Source organism: Rhincodon typus, chromosome 15 (assembly GCF_021869965.1).
Source record: "Rhincodon typus isolate 14 chromosome 15, sRhiTyp1.1, whole genome shotgun sequence".
Classification (NCBI taxonomy): Eukaryota; Metazoa; Chordata; class Chondrichthyes; order Orectolobiformes; family Rhincodontidae; genus Rhincodon; species Rhincodon typus.
The window spans coordinates 62,723,403-62,746,613 of record NC_063346.1 but is presented as its reverse complement, the minus strand read 5'-3'; the positions used below and the strand labels follow the sequence as shown (position 1 = coordinate 62,746,613).

The following is a 23,211-nucleotide window of genomic DNA, read 5'->3' as shown; positions in this document are numbered from 1 at the left end:
ACCCTCAATGTATGGGTCAAACTTTAAGGAATTCTCTTGCCTTTAGGAAAGAAACAAACAGTACTTGACAAAACACATTTAATGATGCTTACACATAAGCAAAAAGTAAACAGCTCCCAGTGCAGCCCCTGGGCTGCTTATACACCTGAGGGTGCAGGATGTTGGATAGCTCCAAACCCTGGGGCCTGACAGAGTTACATTCTTCACCACTCTCTCCCTCTGCCTGCCCTCTCTGCAGGGTTGGACATACCCCTTCCCCTGGTCTGGGCAGTGTCAGTTTGACTGTCGCTAGTTGATAGTGAGGACATCACTCTGGATTTCGTGACTCAGCATTGTTTGCAGATCGCTCAGCTTCTTCTTGAGGCCAGATAGAGCAGACAGTACGATTGTCTCAGGATGTAGAGCTCCTGAAGATTCCACGTTGAAATAAAACCTAGCGGGAACAAGATTTGAAAACATCATTCACAGCAGACCCTCATACAGTAACCAAAAGTCAAATTGCTTTAAAACAAACACTCCTGGTTTAGTTTCATTCAAGACACCAAACTGCCAGGGAAAGACCATCTCCAACAAATGAGAATCTAAACTTCATCCCTTACCATTCAATGGTGTTACCATCACTGAATCCCACTCTATCGACATCCTGGGGGCTAGCATTGACCAGAAAATGAACAGACCTAGGTTTATGTTTTTAACACAGTACGGAGCTGGAGGAACACAGCAGGCCAGGCAACATCAGAGGAGCAGGAAAGCTGACGTTTCAGGGATGTCAGGTCAGGACCCTTCTTCAGAAAACATCAGCTTTCCTGTTTCTCTGATGCTGCCTGGCCTGCTGTGTTCGTCCAGTTCCACACTTTGTTATCTCTGACTCCAGCATCGGCAGTTCTTGCTATCTCAGGTTTATGTTTTTACCTTCTTCATGGGATGTGGGCGTTACTGATACCTCCAACATTTTATTACCCATTGTCTTGCTTGACCATTTCAAAGGACAGTTAGGAGTCAACCACATTGCTGTGGGTCTGGAGTCATAATTAGACCAGAACAGGTAAGAACAGATTTCCTTCCCTGAAGGACTTTATTGAATTGGTTTTTACAATGATAGCTTCATGGTCACCAAAATTGATACTAGCTTTTATATTCCAGACTCCTTTGTTAACTTACTTTAAACCTTACCAGCTAAGTCCACAAGTCATCCAATAGGCCAGAGACATTTCCAATGCACCACCACCTCCCCCATTAGTTACTCTATCTACAAGAGCGGGTCAGAGGTTAGGAATCCCATGGGAAAGAACTCACCCCGCAACTTCCCAAAGCCTGTCCAACATCTACAAGCACAAGTCAGGAGTGTGATGGAATACTCCCCACTTTCCTGGATGGGCGGAGATCCAACAACATTCAAGAAGCTTGACACCTTCCAAGACACAGCAGCCCGCTTGATTGGCACCACATCCACAAACATCCACTCCCTGCATCACTGAAGTTCAGTTGCTGCAATATGTACAATCTATAGGATGCATTGCAGAAATTCACCAAAGATCCTTAGATAGCACTTTCCAAACCTTGACCACTTCCATGTAGAAGGACAAAGGCAATAGATACATGGGGACAGCACCACCTGCAAGTTCCTCTCCAAGCCACTCGCTAATCCTGACTCACAGTCATACAGCACGGTACACGTCGATCAGGTTTCCAAATCTAAACTAGTCCCATTTGCCCGCGCTTGGCCGATACCCCTGTAAACCTTGGAGATCACAGCGGGTCAGGCAGCATCCATGGAGAGAAAGCAGGCTAACGTTTCAAGTCTAGATGACTCTTCATCAGATCTAAAGTGAACTGTGGAGGGGGCAGCATTTATACAATTGTGTGTGTGTGTGTGTGGGGTGGGGGTGGGGTGTTGGAGTGCTGGGGGAGAAAGGAATTTGATAGTTCATATTCAGTAATCAGAATGTGAGAATGGCAGAACAATGGTGCGACTAACTGCCAGACTGATTAGAACAGATAGTTCCACTGGAGTGGGGGCAAAGGGGGAAGAAGGGGGAAGAGGGTGACAGAGAAGGTCTTCTCCCAACCCAATGAGACCCTCTGTTCTTTCCAGTCTGGCAGTTAGACGCATCATTGTTCTGTCATTCTCACATTCTGATCACTTAATCTGAACTATCAACATCCTTTCTCCCCCAGAACTCCAAACTCCCCCATTCCACTACTGTGTAAATGCTGCCCCCTCAACACTTCACTTCAGCTCTGATGAAGAGTCATCTAGACTCGAAACGTCAGCTTGCTCTCTTCCATGGATGCTGCCTAACCCACTGTGATCTCCAGCACTTTTTGTTTTCAGTTCACATTCCAACATCTGCAGTCATTTGCTCCCTCTAAACCTTTCCTATTCATGTACCTATCGAAGTGTTTATTAAATATTGTAACTGTACATGCAGTTCAGTCTACCTAAGACCAACTCTCTGTGTGTAAAATTTGCCCCTCATGTCCCTGTTAAATTTTTCCCCTCTCACTGTAAAAGCATGCCCTCTAATTTGGACTCTCCTACCATAGGGAAAAGATCTTTGCTGTTCACCTCAATAATGCCACTCATGATTTTATAAACCTCTACATGGTAAACCTCCCACACTTCAGGGAAAAGGTTCCAGCTTATCCAGCCTCTCCTCATAACTCAAAACCTCTAGTCCTGGTAATATTCTTTTCTGCACACTTTCCAATTTAATAATATCCTTCCGATAGTAGGGCAACCAGAACTACAAACAGTACTGCAAAGTGGCCTAACCAATATCCTGTACAACTGCAACATGACGTCCCAACACCTAAACTCAATGTCTGGACAATGAAGGCAAGCATGCTAAACGCCTTTTTTATTACCCTATCTATTTGTCATGCAATATATTGTTGCTCCTTCAGTGTTGCCATGTCAATACTCTGAAATCCCCTCCCAAAGAGCATTGTGGATCAACCTACAGCATATCGACGGCAGCTCTTCAAGAAGGCAGCTCACCACCACCTTTGCCGGGGCAATTAGAGACGAGCCAGTGATGCTGACAATCCCCCATGACAAAAAGGGAAAAGTGCTTTTACCTCTCTGGTTTGCCATTTGGGTCGTAGGGGGCCTGGATCTCCTCTTCGTCAAGTTCAGAGTACTCACTTTTTGGCCTTAAAATTTAATGGAAAAGATCAGTACTTAGAAACAAGAATAACCCAAAGGTTATACCTGCCCTCTTCACCCAGTAATTGCCCCTCTCATTCCAGTGAACACACCCTGACCCCAGTGAATATCCCTCATCCCGGCGACTCCCCTCTCACTCAATTGACTATTGCACCGCCATGGCAAATTCCCTGCTCCTCCCAGTGACACCCAGATCAATTTTCCACCACACACACTATTCACTATCTCTTCCCCCTCCCCCCACCACCTGAGATTGAGAGCTCTCTCCCTCCAGCCACTCCCTGGGGACTTGCTCCTTCACAGAGCTGGACTGATCCTCACCATTCCTCAGGTTTGGGGTAGACTGTGTGCCGCAGTGCATTGTCAGGGTCGTATTCGAAGGACACTCCTGCAGTGGGATTCCACTTGGCATGTTCCTTTCCAAACCCCTTCTTGGCATAAGCTCGGAGCCTCAGCTCCTGGCCTTTGCGTAGCTTCACAATTAGGATATCTGACAGAGAAGGAAACCATCATGGCAGACACACAATGAGCAATGTCTCACAGCCACTCAACTGCCCAACATCCTGTCAACACCCACTCTTGTTCACCACCACCCCCGCCTGTGATTAACAACCTCTCTCAACGTCCTCGACACACTGTCCACCATCACCACCCCTATACAATCAACAGCCCTTGATCAGGAATCATTCTCCATCTCCCCAACACAATCAGCAGCATCATCCAGTCTCCCAGATCCCACAGTCACTCCTGTGCTAGTCTCAATTCCAAACAGCCCTGACTTTACAACACTCTAAACTCCTAATGAGCCTTGGTTCTTCCCTCTGCTCCCCCATCCTCTACTTCCTGTTCAGTGCACACTGCGCCCACTGGTCATACAGCACAGAAACAGACCCTTCAGTCCAAGCCGAACATAATCCCAAACTAAACTAGTCCCATATGCCTGCTCCTGGCCCATATCCCTCCAAACCTTTCCTATTCATGTACTTATCCAAATGTCTTTTAAGCACTGTAATTGTTCCCACATCCACCACTTCCTCACGAAGTTCATTCCACACGCGAACCACCCTCTATGTAAGAAGTTTACCCCTCACCTTAAAAATATGTCCCCTAGTCCTGAAATCTTAGGGAAAAGACAATTACTATTAACTATCTATGCCCTTTATTATTCTATAAACTCCTAAAAGGTCACCTCTCAACCTCCAATGCTCCAGTGGAAGAACTCCCCACCTATCCAGCCTTTCTTCATAACTCAACCCTTCCATACCTAACAACATCCTGGTAAATCTCTTCTGAACCCTCATGTTCTCCAATAATGAACAACTGCTGAAACATTGTTAGCTTAACACCAGGGCCGTCATGGCCTCAGCCCTTTATAAATCACAGCTGGCAGGACTCGGGACAGCTCTGGGCCTCATCCTCCGAGAAAGGTGTGAAGATCTTTGAAAGGCTACAGGGTAGGTGTACCGGGATGTCAGACATCAGATATATGAACAGTTTGGAAACTTTAGGAATGCTCTTATTGGAACGATAAAGAGTCACGTGCTAGTACAGATCCGAATATTGCTGGAAAGTCACACGTTGTTGAATCTCTTCATCTTGAAGGATGCACTCAGGATTGTTTGGCAAGTGTTGCCCATGAACAACGGAGTACATGGATTTTAGCACTAGTGTGATGCCAGGTACACTGTACAGCCCAGTGATTGGCTGATTGAATCAAACAGGATGTTCCTTCATTTGTTTGTAAGAAACAGAGTACTGGCCGTGTTCATGCAGACCTCACTTGAAAAACTCAAACCACTGTCGTCAGATGTGACCTCACAATCGACGAGGCCTTGCTGAACACCCGAGTGCACTACCAGCTCCACTTACAACGAGCTTGTGACGTGGCTTATTTCTGCTCACTAGAACATTCACGGACAGGGATGTGTTCTCTGCAAACAAAGGGATCTGTTTGAGGCTAGCACCTTTTTTGAATTATCCTGACCTCGGAAACCTATATTTCCCCATTGCTTTCGCCATGATGACACCTCAATCATTGCTGAGTTGCCGACCAATCAGCAGCCTTAACCCTGATGAATAATAGCTGTTGGAAATTAGGCATTCTTACATTTTTCCTGACATTAACTGTACAGGACTGGCAATGTCTTTTGGAGTAAGAAACAGAGTTAATCTTTCAAATCCAATGCGACTGCTTCAGAACGGGATTGATTATGTTGACTCAGCGCCCAGGATTTGGAATGTTTGATTTAGAAGAATGAAGGAAGCTGATTCCATAAATTATTTTAAAAGGGACTTGGACAAGTATTCGGTGAGGAGAAACTAGCAGGGTCCCAGACAAAACCATGGCACTGTACACGACTGCTCTTCCAAAGAGCCAGCCCAGGCTCAATGGGCCCCACAGCCTCCTCCTGTGCATTAAGCCTCACATCGAATTTCAAACGTTGAGTGAAGGTCGGTTGGGATCATATCAGTCACACACTGCCCACAGGCAGCCCACAATGTCACACAGCAACGTGTTTCCCTCACCATCCTGTTCCACGTAGTCATTTGGATCATTGTCTCTGCTCCGAGATGTGACCTATTGGAATAAAACAAAAAGACCGAGTTAGTGATGTGACTAATGCCTCTAATCTGGATGAGGGAGTGGTAAAGATGGGCTGATTATGTGGTGCCTTGACAAAGACAGCTCCCATTACAAGTTTGTAACAGTGCAAGACCCATTGACAGGCCTAGCTCAATCATCTCCACCCCTGGAAAACACGGTCACATGCTCCTGGTCCGATCAGAATATGGTGCATATAGCTGGAGGCCCAGGGCAGGTCCCACTCAACCTTTACTGAATGAACCCACGTCCTTCCCAGTAGTTGCTGCCAGAGGCAGCACTAACCAAGCAGGGTGATGTATTTTGGCAGAGAGCTCACACTGACTGCGAGGAACTGCAAAAATCCACCTGCCACTCTCAGCCTACAGCAATATTGTGTCGCCTTGGAATTACTCTTTCTGTGATGGGTTCTTGCTGATAACTGCTGGAAAGAGGTGAGCAGCTCAATACACAGCACTCACAGGGATAACACGGGAATTATTGGAGAGGAGATCCCGTGAGGTGACATGTCGAGTTTGATCTTCATTACACTTCACATCCAGTGTCAGTTCCACTGAACATTCCGGGCAGAACTCGTCACACGTACAGTCCTGGAAAAGACAGCAGCATTCAGCCAGATCAGCACTAAACACATGGAGCTAAACAGCACAGAACTGTACACACAAACAATACCGGAGCATGTGTACATGGTAACAGACTGCCTCACTGACAGAAAAACACACATGCACATACACGGTTACAGACTGCCTCACTGTCACAAACTCTGACACGGTGACAGACCAACACACACACACACAGCGACAAACTGCTTCACCGTCTCTCTCTCTCTCACACATGCACGCATGCAGGGTTACAGACTGCCTCACTGACTTAAACACAGTGACTGACGGCCTCACTGTCTCACAGGCACACACACGGCGACAGACAGCCTCAGGGTCGCAAACACACACATGGTGACAGCTTGCCTCACTGTTGCAAACGCACATCCGGTGACAGACACACCGACACAAACATATACACAGTGAAAGACTGCCTCACCGACACAAACTCAACCAGGGTGTCAAAGTGCCACACAGTCACAAAAACAAACACGGTGACAAACTGCTTCACTGTCAGAAACACACACGCCGCACCTCCGCACCGCCACACTGTACACACGCCCCAACTCCGCACCGCCACCCTGTACACGCGCCCCACCTCCGCACCACCACCCTGTACACACGCCCCACCTCCCCACCGCCACCTTGTACACACGCCCCACCTCCGTACCGCCACCCGGTACACACGCCCCACCTCCGCACCGCCACCCGGTACACACGCTCCACACGCTCCACCTCCACACCCTGTATCGACCTACCCTCGAATACTGCATCTTATCTACAATGTCATCACTCGTCAGGGGAATTAATCCTAAAAGTGAAGAAAAAAACCATTAGATGAAACTGACTCAGTAACTGTTGTCAAAATGATGCAAGGCTGCCAACAAAGCAGATGCAAGGTGACATCGAGGCTCTCGGTAGAACAAGTCCTGTACATTTAGCAAGGCCAATGGAATGCTGTCCTACATATCCAGAAGACTAGTATACAAGCAATGGTTCAGCTGCACAAAACTCTGTTTAGGCTACACCTGTGCACTATCCACTGATCTGGACTGCACAGATCCACCCACAATGTGGAATGTATGCTTGGTTTACTGGAATCTCAATATCAGGGATGCCAGGTCTGCAAAGCATTGTGGGGGTGGCATTGGAAACTGCTGACAGAGGCCAAGTGATGAGCAGCAAGATGGCCGAATGGCCTATAAAGCAGAGATGGGTGGGGTGGGGGGAAGGCCATCTGCAAAGGAGAGAGAACAGTTATAAACTTTTCAACAAAGGCATACTGGCAACCAGGAGATCCCAAAAGTTACTGAAGTCATAAATTCCCTGCAAATGAATATGGTGCCTTTTGTTAAGATTACAGAAGCTCAAAGGTTATTATACGGGGAAAGGGATAGCAGATGCTATTGTAATGAACACTGCCAATTTTTAAAATGTTGAACAGCTTTATTTCATAAAGATTTGCATTGATGCGTTACTAAATTTCAGAGTATCTTACCCAATATGAATTTCTTGAGTTGTTGAAGACAAACATACAATCATTTAACTGTGACCTCACCAGTTTGGGTGATGGCTTTTACTGTGCAGAAATGTGTGTCAGTTATTTCTAAAATATTTTTGTAGCTAATTCACGGCTGTTTTCTGGTGCCAATTTAACTACCATGGCACCCAGAAAATTAAAGTTTTCCTTGTGTGCTGTGGCTTTAAGTTGAATAGAGGATTAACAATTACTGATTGTCAATGAATTCTAATTCTGCTTCCATATGATCCAAATTCCACATGTCAACATAAATTACAGAAGGTATAGATAAGGTGAATGGTAGGTGTCTTTTCTCAAAGGTAAAGGATTTCAAGACTAGCAGGCACATTTTTAAGGTGAGAGTAGTAAGATTTTAAAAAGACATTAGGGGCAATATTTTTACACAGAAAGTGGTTCTTGTGTGGAATGAACTTCCAGAGAAAGTGGTGGATGCAGGTACATTTACAATGATTAAAAGACATTTAGATAAATACATGAATAAGAAATGTTTGGAGGGATATGGACCCGTGCAGGCAGATGGGACTAGTTTATTTTGGGACTATGGTCAGCATGGACTGGTTGGACCGAAGGATCTATTTTTGTGCTATTTGACTCTGTATCACCTAATAAAGAAACTTGAGAGTATGAAAATGTTGTCCCCCGAAAATCAAATAGCAGCCCTTCAGAAAATGTCAGGATTTTTGTGCATATCTCTTGATACTTTATTTGTCCCATTACCACTTCCTTTGGTCCTGCACCATCAACACTTGCCAAAATTTTATCTATCCTGCCCTCCACTCTTTTGTTCTTTCTCAATGCCCATCAACTCTCATTAGCATCAAATCCTTTACTTTTCAAACTTTCTCAAAACAGTCATCGACCTGTAACATTACCTGGCACTCCCTCTCTTCCCAACAACCCAGTGTTTGATTTTCTAGGTTTTGCTTACAGCACAGCCGACCTAGATTCTGTGCTTGTATTCTATAGAGGCAAAGCAGCCTGCTTGGTTGCCTTCAATGTTCACCGCTATCACCACAGTAGCAACATTACAATTGTAGATGCACTACAGTAATTCACGAAGGTTCCTTCAACACCATCTTCCAAACCCATGACCACTTCCATCTATGGGAACATTGTACCAAATAATAACTTTGAAATATATGTCATATCTCTTCACTGTCAATGGATCAAATTCCTGGAATTACCTCCTTAAGGACATTGTGGGTTAACAAGTGAACTGCAGTGGATCAAAAGGCAGCCCATTACCACCTTCTCAGGACAACTAGGGACGGGCAATAAATGCTGGCAAGTCAGTGATGTCCCACAAAAGTTACATTCCCTGTATTTCCCTCACTTTCAGCTACAGATGGAATAGTTTGGGCTCTGCTTACCAATTCTGTGTGCAATGAATTCATCATGGAGTACAGAGGAATTTGCATCAATCTGAACCCAGTCAATTGCTGCAACACAAAAAAAAAAATCAGAAAACAGCTTGAACATTTGTTAGTAATAAACCGAGACAATACACAGAAAGAAAGAGACAGACAGACATTCAGACAGGGGCGAGAGACAGACACAGAGAGGGAGAGAAACAAAGACAAGGAGAGAGAGGGACAGAAAGAAAGGCAGACCAAAAAAGAGCAGCAGACTGAGAGAAAAAGAGGAACGAGGCAGTGAGGCTTGGGTGGGGCAAAGAAACACACACATACAATGTCATTGATATAGATATATATACTCTGTCGACAGTGAGAGAGAAAGTGGCACGACGAGATGGCGAGAGGGACAGGTGGGAGCGAGGGAGAAGGCAGGTAGGTGGAAATGTAGAGATAGTTAGGTTGGGCTGGTGAGGGAGGAGGGCCATGAGGAGAAAGGAGGGGGTGTGAGAGCAGAGTGCAGTGAGCAGGAGTACGATGCAGACAGCTAGTAGATATGTTTGTGTGGATATGTAATCACCCAATGTTGCCACTTCTGCCATTAGAACTCTCCGCAATGCATTTGCCACTCTGAAATGAAGCAGAAAGATCAATGATAGAGTTCCTTTGGTGAAGGGCAGACTGTCATTCACCCTCAGAGTTAAAACGTCACCCCACGCCTCATCATCGCAACTGTGTCTTGAATGCCACAGCACTCATTAAAAAAATGGATGAACTGTATGCACAAATAAAAATAAACCTGTTAGCTTTTACAGAGACATGGGTGCAGGGAAGTATATTTTACACTTTCAAAAGGTGGGAAAAGGTGGTGGGATAGCTGGGTGAATTAAGAATGTCATTCATGCAGTCAATCAGAAGACCTTACTGCAATTTACATAAAGGAAAGATAAGTCAGTTGTGGGATTACCAAATAGGATTCCAAACAGTAATTACATTGCAGGACAATCTACATGACGATTGAGCGGAGGAGATAATCAAAACCTGGAATCAGTAATTACATTGCAGTAAGAAATAAATGTGACATGCAAGAAAGACACTATAAAAATCATAAGTAACCTGCATGTAGTTTGAGAGAACAGATGATCAAAGCCTGGAAAATGAGTTCATAGATTGCACTCAAGACACTTTCTCAGAGCAGAAAGTTCAAGAGCTGACCAGGAAGCAGGCTATTTTAGACCTGCTAACAACCAAGGAGACAGGATACATTGGCGAGAAATCAGAGTTAACATTTCAGGTCTGTTCCTCAGGACACTCGATTCAAAATGTTAACTCTGATTTCTCTCCACGGATGCTGCCACGCCTGCTGAGCTTTTCCAACAATTTCTGTTTTTGTTTCTGATTTACAGCATCCACAGTTCTTTCAGTTTTTACTTGACAGGATTCATTACTGCCTGCCAGGGTTGTAGAGGCAGAAACCATCATAACATTTACGAAGTTTTTAGATGTGCACTTGTAATGCCGAGGCATGCCAGGTTATGGGCCAAGAGCTGGAAAATGGGAATAGAATAGTTAGGTAACAAGGTGAAGAGCTGGATGAACACAGCAAGCCAAGCAGCATCAGAGGAGCAGGAAAACTGACGTTTCAGGTCGAGACCCTTCTTCAGACGAAGAAGAAGGATCTCAACCCGAAACATCAGCTTTCCTGCCCCTCTGATGCTGCTTGGCCTGCTGTGTTCATCCAGCTCTACACCTTGTTATCTCAGATTCTCCAGCATCGGCAGTTCCTACTATCTCTGTAAGAATAGTTAGGTATTTGTGTTTGACCAGCGCAGACTCAATGGGCTGACGGGTCTTTTTCTGTGATGTAGACCTCTATGACTACATAATCTTATGAGAAAGAAGACTCTAGGTAATAAGCAGTCATAGAATTACACATTCAATGTGAAGCTATCAGGGCTCGGGTGTCTCAAACTAGGGTTTTAAAGTTAAATAAAGGGATTCCTTTGACTGAGAAGGCAGAGCTGGCTAAAGTGAGACTAGTTTATGAGGTAGGACAGTAGAAACTCAGTGGCAGACTGTTAAAGACACATTTAATGACTCTCAGCAAAAACTTATTCCAGTGAGATCCAAAGACTCCTCAAGAAGGATGAATCATCTGACAGTGAATAGGTAAATTAAGGTCAGTATTCAACTGAAAGAAGCACCGTATAATTCTCTCAGAGATAGCAAGAACTGCAGATGCTGGAGTTAGAGATGACACAGTGTGGAGCTGGAGGAACATAGCAGGTCAGGCGGCATCAGAGGAGCAGGAAAGTCGACATTTTGAGTCGGAACCCGAAACGTTAACTTTCCTGCTCCTCTGATGCTGCTTGACCTGTTGTGTTCCTCCAGCTCCGCACTGTGCTGTCACTGTACAATTCTCTAATGAGTAGTGATAAGTCAGAGGTGTCGACAGATATTTAAGAGCCAGCAGTGAATTTTAAAAATTACATAAATATTAAGAAGGTATTGGAGTGGCAGAAAGCAGATTATGACAGGTATCTAGCTAGCTGGGTACAAAAACAGAGAATAAGAGTTATAGTATTAGTCCTCTTGTGACAGTGAGTCTGGAGGATTGAAAATGGAAATTAAGGAAATCACTGAGGTTTTTACCAAGTATTTTGTGTTGGGTTCAGTGTATTTCAGGCTTAGAAAACTTCCCAAAGATACTGAAAATCAAGAAGTGATAGACAGAGATGAACTTCAAATAATCACCATCACCAGGGAAAAGCTGCTGGAAAAACTATTTGACCTAAAGTTTGAAGGTCCCCAGGATCTAACATCTTAAAAGAGATTACAGAGATAGTGGGGGATTCGTTATAATCTTAGAAAATTCCTTGGATTTTGGAAAAGGTCACAGCATTTTGGAAAATAGCAAATCTTTATTCAATTAAAGACACCATCGTCTTACTCGACCGTAGGGCTACTCTTTCATTAGAGAGAGACAACTGATGGTGGTTTAACTGAGGGTCACCACACCTCAGGCAAGAAGACAGGGTGAGAAGGACAGTCCTTCATGGCAACCTCAGCTGGTGCAGGAATTGAACCCATGCTGTTGGCAACACTCTGCAATTCAATCTAACCATCCAGCCAAATGAACTAACTGACCCCTCTACCTTTAAGAACGCAGGGGAACAGAAATCAGGAAACTACAAGCTGCTTAGTGTCGCACCCGCTACAGGGAAGGTGCTTCAATCTATTCGTAAGGAGGCTATAGCAAAATACTTCAAAAAAATCAGCGATCAGAGTCAACATTCTTTTGTAAAAAGGAAATTGTATTTAACTGGTCTTTTAGAGCTATTTGATGAAATAACATCCTAGTGAATAGAGAGGAACTGGTAATATAATAAATTTGTATTTCCAAAAGGCACCAGCTAAGTAGACAGGGGGACATTATATCAGCATTGATACAATTGGTTAAATAATAGAGCAGAGATAAATGGTGCATTTTCAGCTTAGCAAACTGTAACAAGTGGAGTGCCACAGGGATCAGTGCTGGGCACTGAACTATTCACAACTTAGATCAATAATTTGGATGAGATAATCAAATATACGGCTGCTAAATTTGTCAATGACGGCTCGGAAAGTAAAGTGTCAAGAAGTGGAGAGTTTACAATGGGATACGGACACGTTAAGTGAATGGGCAGATTTAGGAGTCAAGTGCATGAAAAGTATAAATTTCTCCCTTTGACGGGAAGAATAGAAAAGCAGCATTTTACTTTTAAAGGTCGAGAGAGAGATTGGAGAACTGAGGTATATAGCGCGATCTAGTTTCCAGGTTATGAATCACAAAGGGTTAGCACACAGAAATACAGCAAGTATTAGGAAAATCGATTGAACGGTGGCATTTGTTGCAACGGGGTTTGAATATAAAAGTGGAAATGTGCTGTGGGGCCACGGTGAGAGCACAGCTGGAGGAAGTGGTTTCGTTTTTAAAAGAAATGATGACCCCCAGAAGGTAGTGCAGATCCGAATTAGCCAGATCGTTCACTGATCATTCAGTGGGTTTGGGCCATCAGCATCCGGCCCCCAGCAAGGGATAAAGGGGCTGAAGGGTCACCCTCTGCAACACCTCAAAGTCCTTTCTCCTCCCCCCGTCCCCAGCACTGACGAGAGCTCGGTGTTCTCCACGACGAATTTCACATTTTCGTCAGACAGCTCCGTGATCCGCACTGTCGGCTGGTTCGCATACGGCATTGCGCTGGTAACGGCACTCCTCTACAGGACTGCTCCACTTTCCCGGCAAGCTCCCTGGGTACCACTCCTCCACTATACCAGCAAGCCCCGCGGTCCCGCTCCTCCTTAATCCCAGCAAGCCCCGCGGTCCCGCTCCTCCTCCATCCCGGCAAGCCACGCGAAACCCACTCCACCCAGTGTCCTGGCAGTTTGTGGTGGGGGTTGATTATTACTTCTTTGCTGAGGGGGGAGGGTGGTTTAGCGTTTAATGAGAGGTGAACGGGAGAATACTGTTTTGCTGTCGGGAAGTTTTATTAAGGCTTCCCTCAGTCTCTGCCCTCCCAGCACCAACTTCAATCGATCCTTATAACTAAAGTCTTCCATTCCTGGAAGCATTCTTGTAAATCGCTGCTGCACTCTCTTCAATGCATTCACATCTTCCCCATAGTGTGGTACCCACAGCTATACACAATACTTCGGGTATTAGTCACAAGTTTCTTGTTCAAGTTCAATATCACCTCCTTACTGAAAACAACAAACGCTGGAGATGACAGCAGGACAGACAGCATCCATGGAGACACAGCAAGCTAATGTTACGAGTCTAGATATCTCTTCAGAGCTCTGATGGAGTCATCTTGACTTGGAACATTAGCTTGCTCTTCCTCAAGGAATGCTGTGACCCTCTGTGATCTCCAGCATTTGCTGTTTTCAATACAGCTTGCAGCATCTACAGTAATATGCTCTTATCACTTCCTTGCTTTTGTACTCTATGCCCCTATTAATAAAGATCTGCTTTATTAAGTGCCCTTAGCACATATCCTGCCACCTTCTGTTCACATATACACCCCGGTCCCTCTGCACCTGTACCCACTTTAGAATTGTACACCTATCATATTGCCTGATCAAAGTGTATCACCTCTCACTTCTCTCTATTGAACTTGATATGCTACCTATTTGCCCATTACCAACTTGTTCATAATTGGAGTAGGAGGAAGTTATTCATCCCCTCAAGCTTGCTCCACCATTCTAAATCACGGCTGGTCTTCTACACCATTTTCCAGTACTATCCTTCAACATGTTTAATATCAGAAATCTATCAATTACAGTTGAGAATAGTCAACGATTCAGTTTCCACAGCCCTTAGTGGAAGGGACATTCAAAGATTTCTCTGCATGAGGAAACTCCTCCTGAGCCCTAAATATCCAGCCCCTTATTCTGAGACAGTTTCTCCCTGCGGCCCCACCCACAGAAGCCTGGGAAAATATCCTTCCTGCAGCTACTCTACTGAGCTCTGTAAAAATTTGGTTTGCACTGGTGAGGTTACCTCTTAACCTTCAAAACTCTAGAAAACATCAGCCCAATTCCTCCAAAACTCCTTATAGGTTCATGTCACTCCTGGGGATCCTTTGCTGTAGTCCCTCAATAGCAAGCATATCCTTAGGTAACAGACCAAACTGGACACAATACTGGTATGGTCTCACCAAGGATACATACAATAGAAACAAGACATGTTTACTTCTGTACTCAAATTTGCCCACATTGAAGGCTTCTATGGGCCTTCCTAATTGCTTGCTGCACATGCATACTAGCTTTTAGTTACTCATGTTTAAGGACACCTTGTCCCTTTGGGCATCAATGCTTTCCAATCGCTCAGTATTTATGAAATACTTTGCCTTTATGGTTTTATTTAGCAAATCACACATTCACTTTATATTCCATCTGGAATGTAGCTGCCCATTCGTTTAGCCTGTCCAAGATCTCGCGAAGCTTCCTTGCATCTCCTCATGACTCTCATTCACACTAAGTCATTGGCAACCTTGGAAGTACTACATTTGGTCCTCATATTAAAATTATTGCTATAGATTGCTGTGGACTAATTCACACATGGAACAAGGATGTCACGGCCTGGGACTGCATTTATTGTCCATCCCTCAATGCCCTTGAGAAGATGGTGCTGAGCTGCCTACTTAAATCACTGCAGCTCACGTACTGAAAGTAGACCCAAAATGCCACTGAGGTTGGAACGGTGGCTCAGTGGTTAGTACTGCTGTCTTTCAGTGCCAGGGTCCCAGGATTGATTCCAGCCTCAGGCGACTGTCTGTGTCTGCATGGGTTTCCTCCCATAGTCCAAAGATGTGTCAGTTAGGTGCATTGGCCGTGCTAAATTGTTAATAGTGTCCAGGGATGTTTAGGTTAGGTGGGTTAGACATGGGAAATGCAGGCGTAGGGCAATGAGTCTGGGTGGGATACTCTTTGGAGGGGCCATGTGGACTTGTTGGGCTGAATGGCCTGTTTCCACACTGTAGGGATTCTATGATACACGCATCCGTGCAATGGGGAGTCAGAAGTGAATTACACGCTGCAGGATTTGTAGACTATGACTTGCTCTTGTAGCCACTACGTTTATGTAGTACATCAGACTAGCACAGCACAGAAACAGGCCTCTTGGCTCACCATGTCTGTCTCAACCATGATGTCGTTCTGAACTAATCTCATCTGCCTGCACAAGGTCCATATCTCTATTTCCTGCCTGCTCATGTGTCTAAATGCCTCTTAAAAATTATCTTGTCCATTTTTTACCTGTGTATCCAGGTACCTACCACCCTCTGTGTGCCAAAAAAAACTTGCCCCCCCTCGCACCTTAAACCTATGCTCCCTTGTATCTGACATTTCCTTGGGGAAAAAGCTCTGGCTATCCACCCTTACCATGCCTCTCATAACTTTATGTACTTTATTAAGTCACCTCTCAGTCTCCGGACGCTCTAGTGAAATCAGTCCAAATCTCTCCTTATAGCTAATACACTCCAATCCAGGCAACATCCCAGTAAACCTCTTTATACACCCTCTTCAAAGCCTCCACATCCTTCCTATAGTGCAGCGATCAGAACAGCACACAGTACTCCAAATTTGACCCCACTAAAGTTTTGTACAACTGCTCGACTTGCCAATTCTTATACTCAATACCCCGATGAATGAAGGCAAGCATGCCATATGCCTTATTTATCACCTCATTCACTCGTGTTGCCACTTTCAGGGAACTGTGGACTCAGATCCCAAGATCCCTCCCTATATCAATGCTCCTAAGGGCCTGGCCATTTACTGCACACTCTCATCTTGCATTTGATATCACAAAATGCATCACCTCACACTGAAGAAGGGTCCTGACCCAAAACGTCAGCTTTCCTGCTCCTCTGATGCTGCCTGACTTGCTGTGTTCCTCCAGCTCCACACTCTTATTACCCCACACTTGTCCAGATTAAACTCCATCTGCCATTTTTGCACTCAAATATTCAATAATTGATATCCTGCTGTATCCTTGGACAACCTTCTCATTATCCGAAACTCCACAAATACATCCTTCACCAAATCCATAAGCACACTCCCTCTGTATCCATATGCACCCCTCCCCCTGTATCCCAGACACCACCAGCACCGTCCCTGGATATGTCCTGTCTCATCAGCAGGTCAAAACCAGCAGAGGTGGTGGCACAGTGGTATACAGTCAGGAGGGAGTTGCTCTGGGAGTCCTCAACATTGACTCTGGGCTCCATGAAGTCTCATAGCTTTTGGTTAAACATGGGCAAGGAAACCTCCTGCTGATTACCACATACAGTCCTCTCTCAGCTGATGAATCGGGACTCCTTCATGTTGACAACACTTGGGAGAAGCACTGAGGATGGCAAGGGCACAAAATGTACTCTGGGTGGATGATTTCAATGTCCACCACCAAGAGTGGTTTGGCAGCAGTACTACCAATCGAGCTGGTTGGGTCTTAAAGGACATAGCTGCTAGACTGGAGGAACACAGCAGGCCAGGCAGCATCAGAGGAGCAGGAAAGTCAACGTTTTAGGTTTACACCCTATCTCCTAGATGCTCAGTAGCAGCACTATCTACAAAATGCACTGCAGAAATTCACCAAAGAATCCACCAAAGACAGCACCTTCCAAACCCACAACCACTTCCATCTAGAACAAGGGCAGCAGACATATGGGAACACCACCACCACCTCCAAGCTCCCCTCCAAGCCACTCACCATCCGGACTTGGAAATATATCGCCGTTCCTTCACTGTCGCTGGGTCAAAATCCTGGAATTCCTTCCCTAATAGGATTGTGGGTCAACCCACAGCAGGTGGACTGCAGCAGTTCAAGAAGGCAGCTCACCACCACCTTCTCAAGGGCAACTAGGGACAGGCAATAAATGCTGACCCAGCCAGCGATGCACACATCCCACAAATGAATGAAAGAAAATATATACACCTCCTCCCTATCCATATACACCCCTCCCCCTATCCACATGCACCCATCGCGGTATCTGACAGCAGGCTACACAGAACTCTACAGGACCATTTATTTTCTCATTGATTGCTCTTTATTTGAACACACACTCATTACACATCCACCCACTCACTCATGTATACATGGTGTACACACCCACACAGACATGTCTACAGTCTGCAGCCTTTCCTCAGACAAGATCTGCATGGTGCCAGGTCCACACGTTGTTGGTCAAGATGGCCAGCAAGCTGCTCATCGGTGCTGCCCAATGCCACTCAGGTTCTTCAGCTGCAAAGAGAAAAAGGAGCCATCGTCAGCAGCAGCAGGGCGTGGGCCTGAAGGGAAGGAGTAGGGAGAAGAACCTGGCCCGAAGGGAAGGGGCAACCTGAGGGCAGGGAGGGGCCTGGGCCAGTGCCCCAGTGGAGGGGCTGGAGCCCGCAGGGTTGAGGAGGGGTTGCAGCATGGGATACAGAGCATGGGGTAGGGGAGATTGGCTGTCCTGCCCTCTCCCATAGATTATGGCTATCGCTGGGAAAGTGGCAGAGAGTGGCATCAAAGTGGCGATGCTTCAGGCACAGCTACAGACAACACGTGGTAAAAGTGGCTTTTCAATTGCAGCAGTATAATCAACGCTACCCTTTTCCACCACTGGAGGATAGAATCGCCCAGATCAGGAGCACCCACCCTGGCCCAGGACCACCTTGTTGGGGGCCAGTAACCTCAGGTCTAGGCTCCTCAGTCTCTCCGTGACTCAGATTCAGGGCAGCTTCCTGCCTGCCTCCTGCAAGTAGCTTTGGTGGTAAATCCCCAAAGGCTGACACTTACCGTCACTGCAGCTCCCCTCAGCCCCTGGAAAAGAGCTCTGCTAGTCAACTCAACCTGTAGGAGAAAACAGCCATGAGTGATTGAGCTCAGAGTGATTGACCCCAGAATGGCTGAACAGAGTCAGTGCATGATCATAGAGACACATGAATTAGGTGTGGGGGTATGCCACTTGGCTCCTTGAATCTGTTCTGTCAGTCAGTCAGATCATGGCTCCACATTCCCACCCACCCTCGGTAGCCTTTCACTCCCTTGCCTGTCTAACTACTTTTGCGTCAAAAATATTCAAGGACTCTGCTTCCATCACATCCTAATGAAAAACTCAAACCTCACAGAAAATGAACTCACTTCTGTCATGAAAAGGTGATCCCTTATTTTTAAATGGTGACTCCATTTCTAGAATTTCCAACAGGAGGAACCATCCTCTCCTCATCCATTGTGTCAATATAGATCAGGATCTTAAATGTTTCAATCAGTTGCTTCCTACTCTCAAACTCCAGTTGATAAAAGCCTAGCCTGTCCAAACTTTCCACAGATAACAATTCACCCATTAATCTAGGAAACCTTCTCTGAAGTACTTGCAACACATTTAGGTACTTCCTCAAATAAGGTGACCAATACTGTGCGAAGTACTCCTGATGTGGTGTCATCAATGCCCTGTATAACTGAAGGATAACTTCCCTGCTTTTGTGTTCAATTACTTTTGCAATAAATATCATTCTATTCACTTTCCTGATTACTTGCTGTGGCTGCAAACTAATCTTCTATGATTCATGCACTTGAACACCCTCTCCATCTCAGGGCACTGCAACCTCTCACCAATTAGACAATGTGCTTTTCTAACTTTTCCCGCTAAGGTGAACCAATTCACATTTTCTCACATTATATTTCATTTTTCAGATCTTTGCCCAATCACTTAACTTATCTATATATTTTTGTTGCCTCCTTATGTCCACTGAATAACTTACTTTCCTCCCTACCTGTGTGTCATCAATAGATTTAGCCACCATACCTTTGGACCCAAATCACTTCCATGCACTGTAGAGGGCTGACGCCTCAGCACCAAACCCTTGTAGCACACCAATTTTACACCCTGCCAGCCTGAAAGAGATCCATTTATGCCAACTCTCTGTTTCCTGTTAGCCAGCCAATCCTCTATCTATGCCAACATGCCAGCCCCTATACCAGGAGTTTTTATTTTCTGCTATAACCTTTGGTATGGCACCACATCAAAGGCCTTCTGGAAATCTATTACAAAATCTATTCCCCTTTACCCACAACTCGGGCTTCTTTCTCAAAAAATTCTAATAAATTGGTGAAACATCTTTTCCCTTTGACAAAACCATCTTGGTTCTGCCTGATTACCTAGAATTTGTCTTTGTGCCCTCTCTAATGTCTTTAATAATATCTTTAATAATATCTTCTAACAATTTCCCTGTGAGAGATGCTAAACTAAACAGCTTCTAGTTTCCTGCTTTCTGTCACCCTCTTTTTTTAAAATCAGGAATTACACTCACTATTTTCCAATCTAGTGGAATCTTCCACAAATCAAGGGAATTTCAGAACATTAGAACTAGCACATTAACTATCTCTTTTAAGACCCTCAAATAAAGGCCATTAGCACTTTTCAGCTCACAGCTCTAACAGTTTGCTCAATGACACTTCTGTGGTGATTGTAATTATTTTAAATTCCTCCCTCCCTTCCATTTCCTGATTTACAGCTACTTCTGGGATGTCACTTGTATCCTCTGTAATGATGCAAATTACGTGTTTAATTCATCCATCATCTCCTTATTCTGTCTTAATTTCCCAGACTCACTCAGTACAAGGCCAATACTCACTTTGTTAACTCTTTTCTGTTTCATATGTTTATCAAAACTCTGGCTGTCTGTGATTATATTTCTACGTAGCTTTCTCTCGTACTCCAATATTTCCCTCCTTATTAATCTTTTAGGCATGTTTGCTGCTTTTTATTACATCTCATTGATCTGTCATGTATCTTAGCACAATTTTGTGCTTTTTTAAAAAAACTTTGATACTATCTTTAACTTAATTAGTAAACCATGCATGGTGGGTCCCCTCCTTGCAAATGCTTCTTAATTGATAGAATATGTCTATTCAGTAATTTCTGAAATATTGTCTCCATTGCCTGTCAATACATTTCTCCCTCAACCTAATTCGCCAGTTCAACTTAGCTTTCATGCCCCCATAACGGACTTTCTATTAGTTTAAAGTACCAGTATTTATTCCAGATGACCGATCACAGAGAGAGGGAGTGATTAATCCCAGCAGGAGTGAATCTATCAAGTGAACACTTCATGGGCGTCAGATTGTTTCCACAGTGTGATAGGAATATGTACAGAAGGATGACTGGGTGTGATGAGTGTGAATGCTGAGCAAGTACAAACAAAGTTCCATTTAACTAGCTTTTCAATGTCTCATGACCTTATTGTCTCATCGAAACATTTAAGATTCTTAAAAAGGCTTGACAGGGTAAATGCTGAGAGGATGTTGCCCCTCATGGGAGAATCTAGGACCAGACAGCATAGTCTCAGAATAAAGGAGTGCCAGTTTAAGACTGGGATGAGGAGGAATTTCTTCTGAGGGTTGAATGTCTTTGGAACCTCTTGCTACAGAGAGCTATGGGGGCACAGTCGTTAGAGGAGCAAAGGGATCTTGGGGTTCATGTTCACAGTTCCCTGAAAACTGCCACCCAGATGGATAGAATTGTTAAGAAGGCTTATGGTGTGTTAGCTTTCATTAATAGAGGGATTGAGTTCAAGAGCCGTGAAGTTATGCTCCAGCTATACAACAGCCACATCTGAGTATTGTGTCCCGTTCTGGTCGCCTCATTACAGGAAAGATGTGGAGGCGTTGGAAAAGGTGCAGAGGAGATTTACCAGGATGTTGCCTGGAATGGAGGGAAGGTCTTATGAGGAAAGGTTGAGAGAGCTAGGGTTTTTCTCTTTAGAACGACGAAGGATGAGAGGTGACTTGATAGAGGTGTACAAAATGATCAGAGGTATAGATAGGGTGGACAGCCAGAGACTTTTTCCTAGGGTAGAGGTAGCTATTACGAGGGGCATAGTTTTAAAGTGAGCGGAGGTAGATACAGGGGAGACGTCAGAGGTAGGTTGTTTACACAGAGAGTGGTCGGGGCGTGGAATGCATTGCCGGAGAGGGTAGTGGAGTTGGCCACATTACGGGCATTTAAGCGGCTATTAGGTAGGCATATGGATGATAGATTAAGGTAGGGGTGGAGGTTAGATAGACCTTAGGATTAGGGTAAAAGTTTGGCACAACATCGTGGGCTGTACTGTGCTGTACTGTATGGGGAAAAGTCAGAAAAGTGGTCAGGAACGTTCAAGCAGGCTTGAAGAGCCAAGTGACCTTGAATCAAAGAATTATAAAAGGACAGAAGAGGCCCTTCAGCCCACCCAATCTGTACTGCCAGAAATATATTATTACCTATACTTGTCCCATTTTCCTGGACTAGACCTTGAATTTATGACATTAAAGATTGAGAGGTTTCCTGTCTCAGCTAACCTCTGAGGCAGCGCATTCCAATCCCCACCACCCACTGGGTGAAAAACATTTTTTCTCCAATGCCCTCTAGACCTACTACCTTTCACTTTAAAATTATGCCCCGTTGTTATTGACCCTTCGACTAAGAAATAATCTCATACACCTCTACCAGGTCCCCCTCAACCTTCTCTGTCAGAAAGAAAACAACTCAAGCTTATTCAGCCTCTCTTCATAGTTTAGCTCCAAACCAGGCTAATCCTCTGCAATCACATCCTTCCTACTATGAGGTGACCAGAACTACACATAGTAATTCAGTTGTGGCCTAACCAAAGTTCTGTACGTGACTTCCCTGCCCTTATAATCTATGCCTCAACTGATAAAGGCAAGTATCCTATATGCCTTCTTAACTACCCTATTAACATGTTCTGTCACCTTCAGGGGTCTGTGGACAAGCACCCCAACATCCCTCTGAGCTTCCTAGTGGTCTCCATTCATTGAGTGCTCCCTTGTCTTGTTACTTCTTCAGAAGTGCATCACCTCACATGTATCAGAGTTAAATTCCACCTGACAAATCTGTTTATATCCTCCTGTACCCCAACATCATCTTCCCCACCGTCAGCCACTAGCCAATATGTTTTACATGCAAACTTGTTATTTCCCCCACTCTACCCCCCAGCATTCTCATCTACATCATTTGTGAATATCACAAATAACCAAGGACCCAGCACTGGTCCCTGTGGTACACCAACGCATACTGGGTTCCAGTCATACAAACAGCCTTCTACCACCATCCTGTCTCTGACCACTAAGCCAATTTTGGATCCATCCAACTTGCAAAGTTACCCTGGATACCATGAGTTTTATCTTCTTTATCAGTTTCCCACGTGTAACCTTGTCAACATCCATATAAACTACATCAACATGCCTGCACCGTGTCAACTCCTCGAAAAATTCCAAATTTATTAAGCATGACCTCCCTCTGACAAAACCATGCTGACTATCTCGGATCAAACACTCCCTCTCTATATGGAAATTAATTAATTTTTTCCTTCACTATTTTCACCAACTGATTCCCCACCACTCACCGGTCTGTAGTTCGCTAGTTTATCCC

The 23,211-nt window shown here is 44.8% G+C and overlaps 2 protein-coding genes across 4 annotated transcripts in view; both read right to left on the bottom strand.

Moving 5' to 3' along the window:
- Positions 1–61: 61 nt before the first annotated feature.
- polr2c (RNA polymerase II subunit C) lies at positions 62–13,596 on the bottom strand. 2 transcript variants are annotated; one of them, XM_048605622.1, is made up of 9 exons: positions 13,374–13,596; positions 9,843–9,892; positions 9,281–9,349; positions 7,129–7,181; positions 6,233–6,361; positions 5,696–5,747; positions 3,491–3,659; positions 3,082–3,156; positions 62–433 (listed from the first exon to the last, which is right to left on the bottom strand). In XM_048605622.1, exons 1-9 carry the CDS (start codon positions 13,496–13,498, stop codon positions 289–291), a joined length of 867 nt encoding a protein of 288 aa, XP_048461579.1. In that variant the 5' UTR covers positions 13,499–13,596; the 3' UTR covers positions 62–288. The 2 variants fall into 2 exon arrangements, with proteins under 2 accessions (XP_048461579.1, XP_020369001.1); XM_020513412.2 differs by having other exon boundaries at positions 13,413–13,589.
- A 4,232-nt stretch (positions 13,597–17,828) lies between these two features.
- The window catches only part of coq9 (coenzyme Q9 homolog (S. cerevisiae)), a 20,068-nt gene continuing 14,685 nt past the window's right edge, over positions 17,829–23,211 (bottom strand). For both annotated transcript variants that reach the window (XM_020513409.2, XM_020513408.2), the window contains exons 8-9: positions 18,579–18,632; positions 17,829–18,041 (exon numbers count right to left, since the gene is read on the bottom strand). In XM_020513409.2, coding sequence (XP_020368998.1) covers positions 18,006–18,041; positions 18,579–18,632 — 90 coding nt within the window. In that variant the 3' untranslated portion in view covers positions 17,829–18,005. The remainder of the gene's footprint in view (positions 18,042–18,578; positions 18,633–23,211) is intronic.